Source organism: Accipiter gentilis, chromosome 5 (genome assembly GCF_929443795.1).
Source record: "Accipiter gentilis chromosome 5, bAccGen1.1, whole genome shotgun sequence".
Lineage (NCBI taxonomy): Eukaryota > Metazoa > Chordata > Aves > Accipitriformes > Accipitridae > Astur > Astur gentilis.
The window spans coordinates 46,630,500-46,644,755 of record NC_064884.1 but is presented as its reverse complement, the minus strand read 5'-3'; the positions used below and the strand labels follow the sequence as shown (position 1 = coordinate 46,644,755).

General features: G+C 68.4%; 2 protein-coding genes across 3 annotated transcripts; both read left to right on the top strand.

Moving 5' to 3' along the window:
* Positions 1-294: 294 nt before the first annotated feature.
* HCRT (hypocretin neuropeptide precursor) lies at positions 295-904 on the top strand (the record flags this gene model as incomplete). Its single annotated transcript, XM_049801106.1, has 1 exon — positions 295-904. A coding segment is annotated over one exon (456 nt), but the record flags the coding sequence as incomplete, so codon positions are not given.
* Positions 905-1,722: 818 nt separating this feature from the next.
* Positions 1,723-14,065, top strand: KCNH4 (potassium voltage-gated channel subfamily H member 4). 2 transcript variants are annotated; one of them, XM_049800704.1, is made up of 16 exons: positions 1,723-1,878; positions 4,822-5,055; positions 5,187-5,318; positions 5,510-5,637; positions 6,673-6,916; positions 7,160-7,317; positions 8,805-9,012; positions 9,268-9,462; positions 9,750-9,949; positions 10,396-10,645; positions 10,749-10,963; positions 12,029-12,076; positions 12,190-12,557; positions 12,703-12,809; positions 12,906-12,982; positions 13,059-14,065. In XM_049800704.1, exons 1-16 carry the CDS (start codon positions 1,803-1,805, stop codon positions 13,530-13,532), a joined length of 3,114 nt encoding a protein of 1,037 aa, XP_049656661.1. In that variant the 5' UTR covers positions 1,723-1,802; the 3' UTR covers positions 13,533-14,065. The 2 variants fall into 2 exon arrangements, with proteins under 2 accessions (XP_049656661.1, XP_049656662.1); XM_049800705.1 differs by lacking the exon at positions 1,723-1,878 and having other exon boundaries at positions 4,962-5,033.
* The last annotated feature ends 191 nt before the right edge of the window (positions 14,066-14,256 follow it).

Sequence of the window (14,256 nt, the reverse complement as noted above, 5' to 3'; positions counted from 1 at the left end):
CTGGGTGAGGGCTGTGATTGCTCGGGCTGGTGGGAGGGTGCAGGGAGCAGCAGTCCCAGCTCCCCTAGGGGTGTGGTGCTGGCTGTGCCCCAGGGCACTGAAGGGTGATGCTCCAGGTGCACCCTGGATGTGGGGCTGGGTCTCAGCAGCAGTGGGGACAAGCAGGCAGCACTGCAGCAACGAGGGCAGCAGGAGCCAAGACACCGGTATGCACGGCAGGACCAGGGGGCAGCCCTGGGGCTGTGCAGCCCCCCCTCTCCAGCACTGCAGGCTGCCCTGCACTAACGCTGCCCGTTGCTCCAGCAGCTCCAGCGAGCTGCCTGCCTCTTGCTCCTGCTTCTGCTCTGCTCCCTGGCCGCTGCCCGGCAGAGTCTGCCCGAGTGCTGCCGGCAGAAGACCTGCTCCTGCCGCATCTATGACCTCCTGCATGGCATGGGCAACCATGCCGCCGGCATCCTTACGCTGGGCAAGAGGAAGAGCGTCCCACCGGCCTTCCAGAGCCGGCTCTACCGCCTGCTGCACAGCTCTGGCAACCACGCTGCGGGCATCCTCACCATGGGCAAGCGTGGGGAGCACCCTGGCTCTGCCTGCCACGACGCATCAGGCTGCCCTGTGGGTGCGGACGTCCAGCCGACGCCAGCGCTGCGGGGCACTGACGCCAGCCCTACCAGCCCCAGGGAGTGCCAAGGACACTCGGGGAAGGACGTCACCAAGACTCAGGCCGAGGGAGCTGCGAAGAGCTTTTACTGAGAGGGGTGGGAACAGCAGGAGCAGGGAGGGGATCCCTGGGGGGACAGACCCCGGGGACACAATGCCCGGTGTAAAATAGTACTTTCACATACCTCCTCCTGGCCCTGGCCGAGCCTGCTCAGGGCACTGCAGGCACCGCTGGCCTTTTACAATAAACGGTAGCCTGACATGACCCGGCTCTGCCTTCTCTCTGGGGAGGGGCTGGGGGGGTGGGTGGCACAGCTCTGCCCCGGGTCAGCCGGCAAGGCTGGTGCCTTTGTGGTGCCTGCACCAGGGGCGCGCATGGGCCCAGCTGGGTGGATGCAGGACCAGAACTGGGGCGAACTGAGCCTCGACCAGGCTTCCCAGGAGCGGAGGGTGTTTGTGAAGCCCCCCTGAAGGGCTCAGAGCATCCCTCACCGCAGCACCGGGGAGCCTCTGGTCACCCTCTCATAGCCCAGGGCCCCGACCTGCCACCCTTCCACCGCCCTGTCCCTGCTCAGGGTCCTGGGGGGGGGGCTCCGGCTGGGTCCTGTCACCCCTGGCTTGCCCCTCGGGGGGTCCTGCAGGACAGAGCCTTTGCCCTGCAGGCCCCCGGGCTGGCCCTCCCCAGGGCTGAGCCCCGAGCGGCGGGGCTGAGGCTGGTGTCCCACAGCAGCTGCCCCCGCGGGCCGCCGCGTCCTGCCCCCTCCCCAGCCTCCACGGACCCCGGGAGGGCCGGTGCCTCCCGGTGCCCAGCAGGCGCCGGTGCGGCGAGTCCCGGTGCCGAGCGGGTCCCGGCGCCGCCAGCGCGGTGTCCCCGGGGGCCGCGGGGACCGGTGTCCCCCGGGGCAGAGCGACCTGCCCCCGGGCGGCTGCCGGTGCCCGCCGGTGCCGAGGCCCCTCCCGGTGCCGGCGGCGCGCAGGGCCCGGGGCGGGGCGGGGGCGGGGCGGGAGCCCCGGGCGGGCCGGGCCGGGCCGAGCCGAGCCGGGATCAGCCCGCGGCGCCGGGGCCGCACCTGCGGAGGGGCCCGGGGCGGCGGCGGAGCCCAGCCCCGCGGCCGCAGCCCCGCGGCGGGCGGCCCGGCGGGACCATGCCGGTGATGAAGGGGCTGCTGGCGCCGCAGAACACCTTCCTCGACACCATCGCCACCCGCTTCGATGGCACACGTAGGGCCGGGGCGGAGGGGACCGGGGAGAGGGGAGGGTCCGCGCTGGGCACGGCGGGGCCCGAGCAGGGGGAGGCGCTGCCCCCGCCCCGGGAAGCGGCGGGGAGGGCCGGGGCTCGGCCCGGCCCCGCAGCCCCCGCGGCTCGGCGGGACGCGCACCGTCCGTCCGCGCTGTCCCGGGAAACCACCGTGGCCGCGGCCGGGCTCCGTGCCGCCGCCCGCCCGCCGCGTTCCCGGGCCGCCCCCGCCGCGCGGCAGGGGTGCTCCCCCCGCTGCCCGGTGCCCGCTGCCGGTGCCGGCGCGGCCGCGCTCAGCACCAGGGACAGAGCCCGGGCGCGGCGGGAGGGGCCGCGCGGGACCCGGGGCCGGGCGTGGGTCGGGGGGGCCGGTGGGGGGGGGCCCGGCCGCTCTCACCCCGCGCGGGCTGCCCCGGGAGCCCCCCCGGCGTTGGCCCGTCCCGTGCCCGAGCGGTGGCCGGGCCCGGGGGGCACGCGTGGGTTGTGCGTGACCCCGCGCTGCGCGGGGGTCGGGGTGCTGCCCCGAGGAGCCCCACCCCCCCCCCCCGGGGCCCTCGGGAAACGCCGGTGCTGCACGGCCAGCCCTGCCCGAGCCCCCCGTTAGCAAAGCGCCCGCTGGTTTGGGGTTACGTGCCTGGGCAAGGCGCATACCGGTCGGTGGTGGGGTGTTTCGGCAGGGGCGGGAGCGGGGCCTGTGCTGTCCCAGCACCGTCCGTTTTGGGGCCAATTCCCGGGGCTGGAGGTGCTGCTGGCACGTCGCCGGGAGGTGGGCTCCCCTCCATGTCCGTGTGCTGGGGCCAGGGTGGATTCAAACCCCGGCACGTTGGGAGGGGGATCATGCCGGGGCGCCACGTGCCAGTTCCCAGCACCGCTGGGACCATGCAGTCACTCAGGGATGGGCTGTGTTCAGGGCTGACCCCAGGCCTCCCCCAAATCACCTGGAGCAGGGGCCTCCCAGGCCAGCTGCCTGAGGGGCTGGATGTATCTCACCTTGCTGGGAGGGACTGGCGCGAAGATGGCACTGGGAGCCTGCAGCCACCTCCCATGGCACCGTCAGGGCACCAAGAGCGTGCTTGGGGCACGTCTTGGCTGCGATGTTGGGCTGGCTCCTGGCCTGGTGCGATGCGGAGCACCCCAGATGACACAGGGTGTCGTTTGCCTACAGGGGCTCTCATTTGGGGTGGTACCTTTGAGACTGTAATGCGTAACGAGGTAGCCAGCCCCCTGAGCCTTCCCCAGTTCAGACCGAGCTGTGCACCTCGTGCTGGTGATCCTACGACTGTCCCTCCGCAGGGGCAGAGGCTCCCCAGGGCTGGATCTGGCTCTCTGAGGAGAAGGGTCCCCAGGGGACTTGCCTGCAACACCCCGACACAAAACCCTGGGAATTTGCCCCGGGGAGACAGGATTTGCCCCACAGCACCCTGGCAGCATCCTGCCTTCAGCTTCACCAACCGCCTTCCAGGCACTTTTAAACAGTGTCCGGCTTTTCAGGTTTGATGTGTCTCTTATCAGCTTTATCTGCCATGGAGAGGGGCTTTAGCCGCAGTGATAGCCGTGCGAGTTAACCCTGCCTCTCCCAGGCAGCCGCTGCCCGCTGGGCCCAAGGGTGCCCATCCAGGCAAGCTGGCCACCGTGGCAGGGGGCTACTGAGCTCCCCAGGGCCGTGTCCCCCTGCTCAGCAAAGCTGCTCCCAAATGCAAGCCCTTTTTTTTCTTTTCTAATAACATATCCTGGACAACGCTGTAATCCTGGCTCCCCAGAGCCAAAATCTGGCCTTAGTCACAGCTTCAAGCTATTTTTGCTTCTCCAAGCTAATCCTGGGCTGAGCTGTGCTGTGGTGGCCCCGCTGCACCCCCATCACACCAGGGCTGCCTGTGGCTGCCATCCTTTCCTTCCTGCAACCTCCTTTGCCCTTGCCCTGCCCGCGCTGCCCTGGCATGGCTCTGCTCTTGGTGCATGGGTGCTGTAATCTGCTGCGGGCTCCCCTCCTTTGCTGTGGGAGGGGGCAGACCACATCTGCCTGCTCCTGGTGCCTGGGCTGTGGGCGTGCGGGGGTGCTGGGCTGGGGACCTGCAGGCTGGAGAGCGTGTCAGGGCTGGGGACACCCTGCTCTGCCCTCGCTGGGTGCAAACACAGCCCACGCCAGCCGCACACCCCGCTTCCTTGGCACCCTTTTAGCACGAGGCCATCTGTCCCGCTGGCGCAGAGCCTGCGGCAAGGAGCTGCTGCGGCCCCGGGGGCAGAGCCCTGCCCGGCCGGTGGCTGGGGTGTTGCGGGGTGAAAGTGTCCCCTCTGCATCTGGGCAGGGCATGGGGCTGGCGAGGGCCTTCCTCTGCCTGGTGCCATCTCTCTGCCAGGGCAAGGGTGATGCTGGGGAAGCTCTGCAATGTGGTGACAGACCAAGGACACTGCATTTCCCCTTCACCTCTGGCTTGTCCCAGCTCGGCATGGGCTCTCGACTCACCCCAGGCTCGCGGCTTTTCTCCCACCCTCTCGGTGGGTGCCACCACGACGCTGCGCCTGGGGCTGGAGGTCCCAGCACTGCAGCTCAACGCCTCTGGGCTGCCAGTGCCTGGCTGGGTTTGCCGCTGCTCCCGCTAAGCTGCCTGAGCCCCGGCGGGAGGTGGGAGCGGCAGATGGCGAGGGGGAGGCATGAATTGCCTCGCTTGGGATCGCGTCTCTGGCGGTGGGAGCCGGGAGCTGGATCTGGGCTCCTTGCCCTTCCAGTGCATGGGCCTGGGGTCCTGCTCGGGACGGGGCCTGGGGGCAGCAGGGCAGGGGATGAGCGAGTTCTGGGGGCAGCTGGCAGCTGGACAGACCTGGGTCCACTTCCCAGAGGGAGCCATGGGGATTCAGGAGGGCTGGCCTGCCCTTCGTGCCCCCCAGGGTGGCCCTGAGCCCTCAGGGGTGGCTGCATCTCCTTTCAGACAGCAACTTCATCCTGGCCAACGCGCAGGTCCGCCGCGGCTTCCCCATCGTCTACTGCTCTGACGGCTTCTGCGACCTCACCGGCTTCGCCCGCACCGAGGTCATGCAGAAGAACTGCAGCTGCCGCTTCCTCTATGGGGCCGAGACCAGCGAGCCCGTCCTGCAGCGCATTGAGAAGGTGCTGGACGGCAGGCAGGAGTACCAGACCGAGGTCTGCTTCTACAAGAAGGGTGGTGAGTGGTGCATGGGGCTGGGTCCCTGTCCGTGGCTCCAGCTGGGACTTGGCCCCGTGCTGGCCCTGGGGTGAAGCTGCCGAGCGGCTGGGGGGACTGTCCCACCTTCACCACCCCTCTTTTTCACGCAGGAGCTGCCTTCTGGTGTCTGCTGGACATTATGCCCATCAAGAACGAGAAGGGGGAGGTGGTGCTCTTCCTCTTCTCCTTCAAGGACATCACAGAGAGCCGGGGCAGGAGCCATCTGAGTGACAAGAAGGAGGGTGAGCCATGGCTGTGGGATGGGGATGGGATTTGGGGAGCGGTGTGCACAGTGGGCACATGCCAAAGGGGCTCCCCATTCCATGCTGGGTCCTGCCCACCTTTGTACACCTGTGCAAGGAGGGGTCCCCAAAGCAGCCCCTGCTCTGTGGTACAGTGCTCCAACTAATCCAGCATGTCTCGTCCGCTGCAGAGAAGCAGAGGAGCAAGAAGCCCGGGAGCTCACACCTGCGGGCAGCGCGGAGGCAGGGCCGGACGGTGCTGCACCGGCTTAGCAACCAGTTTGCCCGGAGGGACCGTGGCGAGATGAAAATCAACCGCGTAAGGACCCAGGGGAGCCTTCAGCTTCACCTAGTGCCTCCCGGGCTGGGGCTGCAGACAGGCTGGCAGTGCTGCAGCTTTCCTGGGATCAGCCCCACAGCAAAGCCCGGTCTCGCCAGGATGCTGTTCCCATGCACGCACCTCACTGGCCTCCCCAGGCACTAAAATGCCCTCCATCCCCAGCAGCCGCACCATGGTCCAGGCTGCAAATGTGGTTCGCTGGCAGCAGGAGAGAGAAGAGCGGGTGCCCAGAGCTTGCCTTAGGGAGAACAGATCTTCTGGCAGCTCTCACAGGGCTGTGTCTCTCCTCACACGTTAGCTGTCAGGAAAACCCAGCCGCTCGCTCGCAGCACAGCCGTGCTGGCCCTGGGGAGCGCCGTTACCAGGCTGCGGCAGCCACGGGTGCGAAAGCAGCGGGGCTTCCAGCAGCAGCAGGGACCAGTGTTGTCTCTGTGCCAGCCCATTCACACGGCTGGGGTGCCCCAGCGCAGGGTCCCTGGGCATGGGCTCAGCAACGGGCACCGCCTGCAGACGTGGAGCCAGGGTGGGGGTCAGCCACCGGCCGAGAGCGGCCAAGGGCCCAGAGCTGGCAAGGAGGCAAAGGGTTTCGGTGTGCCAGTCTTGAATTTTGGGGGCTTGGGTGCGATGGACCCAGCTCTCCCCTTGCTCAGGCTGGGCTCTCGCTGCTCTCCAGGAGCACCGTGTCCGGGCAGAGCACGAGGGTAGCTCTGCCCCAGCACGCGAATTGGCACCTGAGATGGTTCTGGGCAGCAGCTGGCAGTGCCAGTGGATTACTGTTAATAGCATTAGCATAGCGTTAATTTCGGTGCCATAATCGGGCATTCTGTGCCCATCTCTGAGGGTGACCTCAGCTCAACCCATGTGCTCCATTGGAAAAGTGTGTCCTTCACCCTGGCGTTGGGGCTGTCAGCCAGGCTGACAGGACTCAGGGGGTGGGAACTGCGATGGCCTCTACCACTTGCACGGGATGGCGCCTGCACCATCTGTGTGCCACCCTGCCGCTTGCTCCCCCAGAACGTGTTTGAGAACAAGCCGTCCATTCCCGAGTACAAAGTGGCCTCGGTGCAGAAGTCCCGCTTCATCCTGCTCCACTACAGCATCTTCAAGGCCCTCTGGGACTGGCTCATCCTGTTGGCCACCTTCTATGTGGCTGTCACTGTCCCCTACAACGTCTGCTTCACGGGCACGGAGGACAGCCTCTCGGCCGCCCGCAGCACCATCGTCAGTGACATCGCCGTGGAGATGCTCTTCATCCTGGGTAGGTCGGTGCCCGGGGCCAAGCACCCGTTTGGGATGGGGGACATGGCTGGGTGGGGCAGGGACGCGGCCAGAAAAGCAGACCTGAGGGTGGGTTGATGGAGAGGGGAGCTGGCATCGCTTTGCCCCTGCTGCTGGTGCTGAGCACCCCGGGAGTGGGACCCATCTTGGCCACAGATCCCCTGCCCAGCTCCCCTGGCTGTGGCGGGGGCGGTGAGGGCTGGTTCTGCTGTCCCCGGGGCAGACATCATCCTGAATTTCCGGACGACATACGTGAGCCAGTCAGGCCAGGTGGTGTATGACCCCCGCTCCATCTGCATCCATTACGTGGCCACCTGGTTCTTCGTGGATCTGATCGCCGCTCTGCCCTTCGATCTGCTCTACGTCTTCAACGTGACCGTGGTGAGTGCTGCTTGCACCGTGGGCCGGGGCAGCGGGGGGGAGATGGCCCCTTTCGCAGGGATCCGCTCCTCGCACGCCTGTCTGGGAGCGGCGCGGGCAGAGAGGGGAAGCAGCGATGGCAGCTATAGCGGGAAGCCTCCCACGCATCTTAATTTAACCAGAGGCTGCCACAAACGACAGTAACTGCCAAGGCACCGCTCCAGGAGCTGCAGGCAGGCACCCGCCCTGCACCCAGCACGCCTGTGCTCTGTACAGAGCAGCTCCACATCTGCGTGCAAATACCTTGTGCATGCACGTGCACCCCATCGCAGTGAGGGGCACTTGCATTTTGCCCGCTCTGGCGGGGGGGAGACCACGCGTGCAGGCACAAGAGGGCACACGCCAGTGACGAAGGCAGGTCCCAGCCTGAGCATCCCTGGGCTCCCGAGGGCCCCGCAGCGCAGCGGGTGTGATGGGCTGCGCAAGTGCGCTGCTGGCACCAGCCCCTTCCCATCCTCAGCTAATTGGGGCAGGGAGGGGAGGAGGGAGGCGAGCGCAGAGACTGTAATTACGCTTATTGGAGGCAGAGCAGCGTGTGGGGAGGACAAGGGCACCTGGGGCTGGAACTGCCCCCCTGAGCCAAACCTGGCTCTGCTCACGCCCCGATGATGCTGCCCGGCAGGAAAACAACCATGTCCGAGGCAGGGGCACGTTCCTGGGGCCACGGCCGCAAGGGCCATTGCTGCCACTGCCTCTGCCAGGGCCAGGCAAGCTGGGGGTGTAGAGCTGTGGCTGGCAGGACGGGCAGCCCTGGCAGGGACCCTCTGGGCAGCGGAGAGGTGAGCGGAGCCGAGCCACCCAGGGAGCAACTCTGTACTGGCCCACCTCGGTGGGGTCTGACCCCAACATCTGCTCTGGCATAGCCCCTGCCTGCTGCCCCTGCCCGTCCGATGGCCCTGGGCTCCTGCGAGGTTGCCCGATGAAGCGCTGGCAGGAGGCAGAAGGATGAGACAGGAGCTTTGTGTGAGGTGGGAGGCCCTGGGGCACTCAGCATTGCTGCACGTCCAAGCCCACCTGCCTAAGCCAGGGCATCTCTGGCTCTCTTTGTCCAAGATCTCTGCAGGCAAGGTGCAGCATCTTGCTGAGACTTCCCCTCGCAAATAGATTAGATCAGCTTTCTGCCAGCACAGCATCACTAATCACAGCCTCTGCTAGCAAAGCCACTGCTTCCTGCTCGCCCTCCCACCAGCCACCTCCCTCCCCCTCTCCAGCACCCCAAATCTCCCAAGGTGATCTGGTGCCCTGATGAGCTGTGGCCTGGGCTGCCTGCTGGGCATGGTGGAAGGCTGCTTGGGGACGAGTTCTTCCCAGTTGGCCCCATAGCCCACAATCCTCCTGGCAGCTGTGGGGAGGGGTAAAGGGTCCCTGCCCTGGGGGGAGGTGGGGGGGGTCCCTTCCCACCCCTGCCTGCAGCTCCGCCAGGTTCACTTGCCTGCCCCGCTCCCCAGACCTCGCTGGTTCACCTGCTGAAGACAGTGCGGCTGCTGCGGCTGCTGCGGCTGCTGCAGAAGCTGGACCGCTACTCGCAGTACAGCGCCATGGTGCTCACCCTGCTCATGTCCATGTTCGCGCTGCTGGCCCACTGGATGGCATGCATCTGGTACGTCATCGGCCGCAAGGAGATGGAGAGCAACGACCCCCAGACCTGGGACATCGGTGAGCGGGGCTGCCTGCCTGCGGGGGCTGCGCGGGGCGGGGGGCACGCTCGGGACGCCTGGCTCCCCCCGCCGTGCCGCTGCGTGCTGCTGGCAGGAGGGAGCGGGCAGAGGGGAGTCCCGTGGGGTGGGCCGTGGCGGGAGCTACGGCCCTTCTGGCTGGCTCCTGCCTGCGAAGCGAGGCTGGGGCAGGGACGGGAGCTGCGCTGGGCACCAGGCGCCTCGGCAAGTGCTAACCCCTGGCTGTGCTTGGCAGGCTGGCTGCACGAGCTGGGCAAGAGGCTGGAGGCTCCCTACATCAACAACTCAGTGGGGGGCCCCTCCATCCGCAGCGCCTACATCGCCTCCCTCTACTTCACCCTCAGCAGCCTGACCAGCGTGGGCTTCGGCAACGTCTGCGCCAACACCGACGCCGAGAAGATCTTCTCCATCTGCACCATGCTCATCGGGGGTGAGGCGGGGAGTGGGGCAGGGCTTGGGGGGCTTCATCTCCGGCTGCTGGAGCAGCGGGTGCATCAGGTAGCTGGGCAGGGCAGGGCACCGGGGGGAGGTGATGAAGACGTGTGCCCTATGGGACAGCCCTGGGGCTGGGGTCAGGGGAGAAGCCCCCCGTGCTGCACTCCTCACCCCTGTGTTGTTGGCGGGGGCAGAGCCCAGACCCTGCCTGGGCCCCCGTACGCCGCAGCCCCCACCCAGCCGGCCTTTCGGCGGGCCTGACGCTGCCCTCCCGGCCCCCAGCACTGATGCACGCCGTCGTCTTCGGCAACGTCACGGCCATCATCCAGCGCATGTACTCCCGCCGCTCACTCTATCACACTCGCATGAAGGACCTCAAGGACTTCATCCGCGTCCACCGCCTGCCCCAGCAGCTCAAGCAGAGGCTGCTGGAGTACTTCCAGACCACCTGGTCGGTGAACAACGGCATCGATGCTAACGAGGTAGGAGGTGTCGGCCGGGCTGGGCCAGCCCACCTCCGAACCCCCTCGTCCTGCACCCAGCGTGGGGGCAATGGGGTTGGCAGGGCCAGCTATGAGAGTGCAAGAGCAGTGTGTGTATGTATGTGTGCGCAAGCGTGCGCCTGTGCAGATGTGCACATGTCCATGCTCCGTTGCTGGAGGGAACAGAGCTGCGTGCCAGGTCTGGGGCACATTCCTGCCAGCACAGGGAACGGTTCAGGGACGTGGAGCAGAGGCAGCCCGTGACCACAGCCACGGCTGTCCTGCATTTGCCAGCTGGGACTGCTGGGCTCTGCCGAGGCAGCCAGGGCAGCTGAGTGGCGAGATGCTCCTCTCCGGAGGGGGATCCGTCCCCTGGGGATGTCAGGCTGCGGGGAAGACTGCTCCCCACCACCTGCACCCCAGCACCCTGGTCGCATTCTCCCCAGCTGCTGCATGACTTCCCCGATGAGCTGCGGGCAGACGTGGCCATGCACCTCAACAAGGACATCTTGCAGCTGCCCGTCTTCGAGACGGCCAGCCGGGGCTGCCTCCGCTCCCTCTCGCTCCACATCAAGACCTCGTTCTGCGCCCCGGGGGAGTACCTGCTGCGCCAGGGCGATGCGCTGCAGGCCAACTACTTCGTCTGCTCCGGCTCCCTCGAGGTGCTGAAGGACAACGTGGTCCTGGCCATCCTGGGTGAGGGCAGGCGGTGTGGGCTCTCCCCCAGCCCCTTCTGCTGCCCGGCCGGGTGAGGGGCCCGGGGCTCGTGCTGCTAGCCCACCCCGGTCCCCTCCTGCAGGCAAAGGGGATTTGATCGGAGCCGACCTGTGCAGCACGGACCAGGTGATCAAGACCAACGCAGACGTGAAGGCGCTGACCTACTGCGACCTGCAGTACATTGGGCTGCGGGGGCTCTGCGAGGTGCTGCAGCTCTACCCCGAGTATGCCAGCAAATTCACGGCGGACATCCACCAGGACCTGACCTTCAACCTGCGGGAGGGCAGCGAGATGGAGGTGGGTGCGTGTCCTCCCTCGCAGGCCCCTTCCCGTCCTTGCGGCCCTGGAGACCGGAGCAGGGCTGGGGCTCCGCATGGCCGCAGAAGGGGAGTTTGTCCGCTCCCTGCTCGCAGTCCCCAGGCTCCAAGGCCGGGGCGGGGGCTGCGGCTGTGCCACCCCGACCGTGCAGGTATGTCCCGTCCCAGCTCCTCGCAGCTCTGCGCAACCCAGGGGACTGGAAGCAAGAGCATTGGCAATGCAGGAGGCTGAGGCGGGTGGAAGGCTTGGAAATGGGGGGTGGAGGGGACTGGGGGGGCAATGCAGGACAGGTAGCTGGGGCACGGCCCCCCCCGCCCCGGGTGCGCAGGAGGCAGCGCCGGGGGCTGCCGGGTTTAGTCATGCTGCTGACTCCGGCAGCTGGGGGGATGTTCTGCTGCAGAAATAGCTCTGCAGCGCTTTTCCTCCCCCGTCTCTGATGCTGGCTCTGTGTTGGCACTGAGCGGCCGGGGGCTCCTCCAGAGCATCTCCCCCCAGCACTCACCGCCCCCAGGCCCTGTAGAGCTGGGGTAGGAGGTCGCTCTCTAGATCCCTGATTGCCCTACCACAACCCGAAGTGGCCATCACCCAGGAGAGGTATAAATAAACCAAGGGTGGAGGATGCAAACAGAGCTTGCTGGGTCCTGCAGAATCCCTGTGCACCCTCCCCCGGCCAGTGGCATGCTCCCGGGGGAGCTGATGCTCTGATGGCTGAGCCGGGGCTGGGATTTGGGGTGCAGCCTTGGCTCTGGCTCGGGACATGCAGGCCAAGGTTGGGCAGCTCATCAGTGTCATGACAGCAGCAGAGGAAGGAGAGCAGGCGAGGGGCTGCAGAGGCCAGTGCTGGGGCTGACGGGGATGGGGCTGATGCACGGGGCTGGGGGAGGTTTGGTTGTCCAGGGGGGACGAGAGTCCGGGATGGCTGCGTGCCGAGGCGGGGAGTGGGTGGGCGCATGCCCAGCACCGTGTCTGCCTGTGGCCGGTCCCTGTGGAGCCGTGCAGGGGTCCCGCGTGCCACTGAGCCGGCATCATCTGCTCTCCCCCCAGGGGCTCTGCCGCTACTCCCGGTCCCCACGGCTGTCGCAGGCATCGCAGGTTTGTGCCACGCCAGGGGCGAGCTGGGGGAAAGATGGGCTAGGGGTGGCCGTGTCTGGCCTTGGCACCCGTGTGGGGACCAGCCCTGACCTTCTCCCCGTGCCCGCCCGCAGCCTCGTTCGGAAAGCGGTGCTGCGCCGGAGAAGCCCCTTCCCTCCATTGTGGAGGATGAGGAGGAGCCCGATGAGGTCTTCCAAAACTCGCCTGCCACCATCACCCGCCGCAAGCTGCTGCTGCCCCAGCTGAGCAGCCCGGCGCGCCATGGCTCCCTGAGCAGCCTCCTGGGCGATGAGCTGTGCCAGATCTCAGCCCTGAGGCGCAACTGCCGCTCCCCTGCCCGCTGCAGCCGGGGCCGCAGCCCCTCTCCGCAGTGCCGGAGGGACTCCCGGCTCCCGGAGCAGGAGGGCGGTGTGGGCAGGAGGCCAGCCAAGCTCCTCATCCCCTCCCTGCATGCCTATGGCCCGCCGGACCTCAGCCCCAGGTAAGGCTGGGACATGCCGGTGGCTCATTCCGCTGCTGCGGGTTTGTGCCGGCCGGGCTGCGTGGGGCCCCAGGAGGCCACTGGGAATGGTGGCGGAGGGGCGAGGGGGTGATGTTGGCCAGCTCTCACCCCCTCCCTGCCTTAGAGTTGTGGACGGGATTGAAGACAATGGCGGGACCTCAGAGCCACAAACCTTCTGCTTCAACGTGGACCCTCCGCTGCAGAGCGCGGCCAGGGACTCCCCCACGTCAGGTACCTCCAGCAGCCGCTGGGCACGGCCAGGGGCGCCGGCCGCGGGCCCGGGGGGCTCGGGGAGCCCTCCGCCACCGGCCGTGTCTTCCCCGGCAGGGACCGACGCGGGCGGGCCGGCCCTGGCGATGGAAGCAGAGGAGATAAAGCAGAACATCAGGAGGCTCAACCAGGAGGTGCGGCGGGGGCCGGGGCTGGGGGGGCTCGAGCGGGGGCATCCACCGGTGCTCACCGTTCTCCCTCCCCTTCCAGATCAACCACCTCAACCAGGAGGTTTCCCACCTCAGCCGGGAGCTGCAGCGCATGATGGAGTTGCTCCAGGGCCGCCTGGGCGGCCCGCAGCCCCCCGCTTGCCCCCACCGCCTGCCCGCGGCCGCCTCGCCGCCCCCTCGGCCTTCGCCGCCCTCCGCCCCCGTGCCCCCCTCGCCCCCGCCCGCGCCCCCCAGCTCCCGCAGCTCCCCCTCCGCCAGCCCCCCGGCCAAACGCTGCCCCGTCCGCAGCCGCTCGGCCCACGCCGCCGCCAGCCCCGCCGTCCACCCCTGGGTGGGCGCCGAGGGACCCTGCCCGCCGCGGGGGGACACCCGCAGCCCTGACCCCCGCCGGGGCTCGGACTCGCAGCCCCTCTCGCTGCCGCCCCGCTCCGCCCGCTCCTTCCCCGGCTGCTCGGCCGGCGGTCAGCACCGTCTCCACCGGCACCCCCGCTCCAGCTCCACCAGCTCCCACTGACCCCGCGGACCCCGGGGGGGCGGTGGGGGCCCCTCTCCCTGGGGAACCCTCTCCCTGGGGGACCCTCGCCCGCCGCCCTCCTCGCTGCCCAGGACACGCCAGCTCCGGCCTCGCCCCGGTCACCGGGTCCGACTCCGCCAGACCGAGCCCCAACCCGCCCCCCCCCGGCGTGGGGGGCACCCCGCACCCACCGCCCCACTGCCGCGGGGGCACCCCAGGGTGCAGCGCTCGCCCCGGCCCGACACCGGCAGGGATTTTGATACGATTTTATACTCTTTGCCCACGGGGTCTTTTTTTACAACCAGGCCGGGCCCGATTGCCCCTCCCGACCCCCCCCCCCCCCCCCCGGGGCCGGGGCCGGGGCCGTGGGCCGGGGCTGGGCAGCGCTGCCCCCCCCGCCCCGGGGCCGGGAAGGGCTGGCGGCGGATTTTGTGCGGGGGCTCGGAGGGGGTCTCCCGGGGAGGGGGGGGTGTCACGGTTGCTCCTGCCCGGTTCCGCGGCTGTCGGCTCTCCGGCGGCTGTAGTTTAGGTCGTTACCCGCCCCCCGTACCCCCCGCCCCATCGGGAAATAAAGGCTCTATTTTTCCAGCCCCGGCTCCGGGTGAGTCTCTGCCCGCGGCTCGCCCGCTCCTGCGCGGGACCTGCCCGCGGTGTCGCCGCTCGCCCCCGGCGCCGGGACCCCCTTTCCCGGACCCGCCGGGGACTCCCCGGTCGTGTGTCTCCC

Bases quoted from the DNA above. Each gene is read 5' to 3' on its own strand.
- KCNH4 (XM_049800704.1), top strand. From the start codon at position 1,803: ATGCCGGTGATGAAGGGGCTGCTGGCGCCGCAGAACACCTTCCTCGAC. The intron at 5,056-5,186 runs GTGAGTGGTGCA...TTTTTCACGCAG, and splicing joins CTGCTTCTACAAGAAGGGTG to GAGCTGCCTTCTGGTGTCTG. The intron at 9,950-10,395 runs GTAGGAGGTGTC...CATTCTCCCCAG, and splicing joins ACGGCATCGATGCTAACGAG to CTGCTGCATGACTTCCCCGA.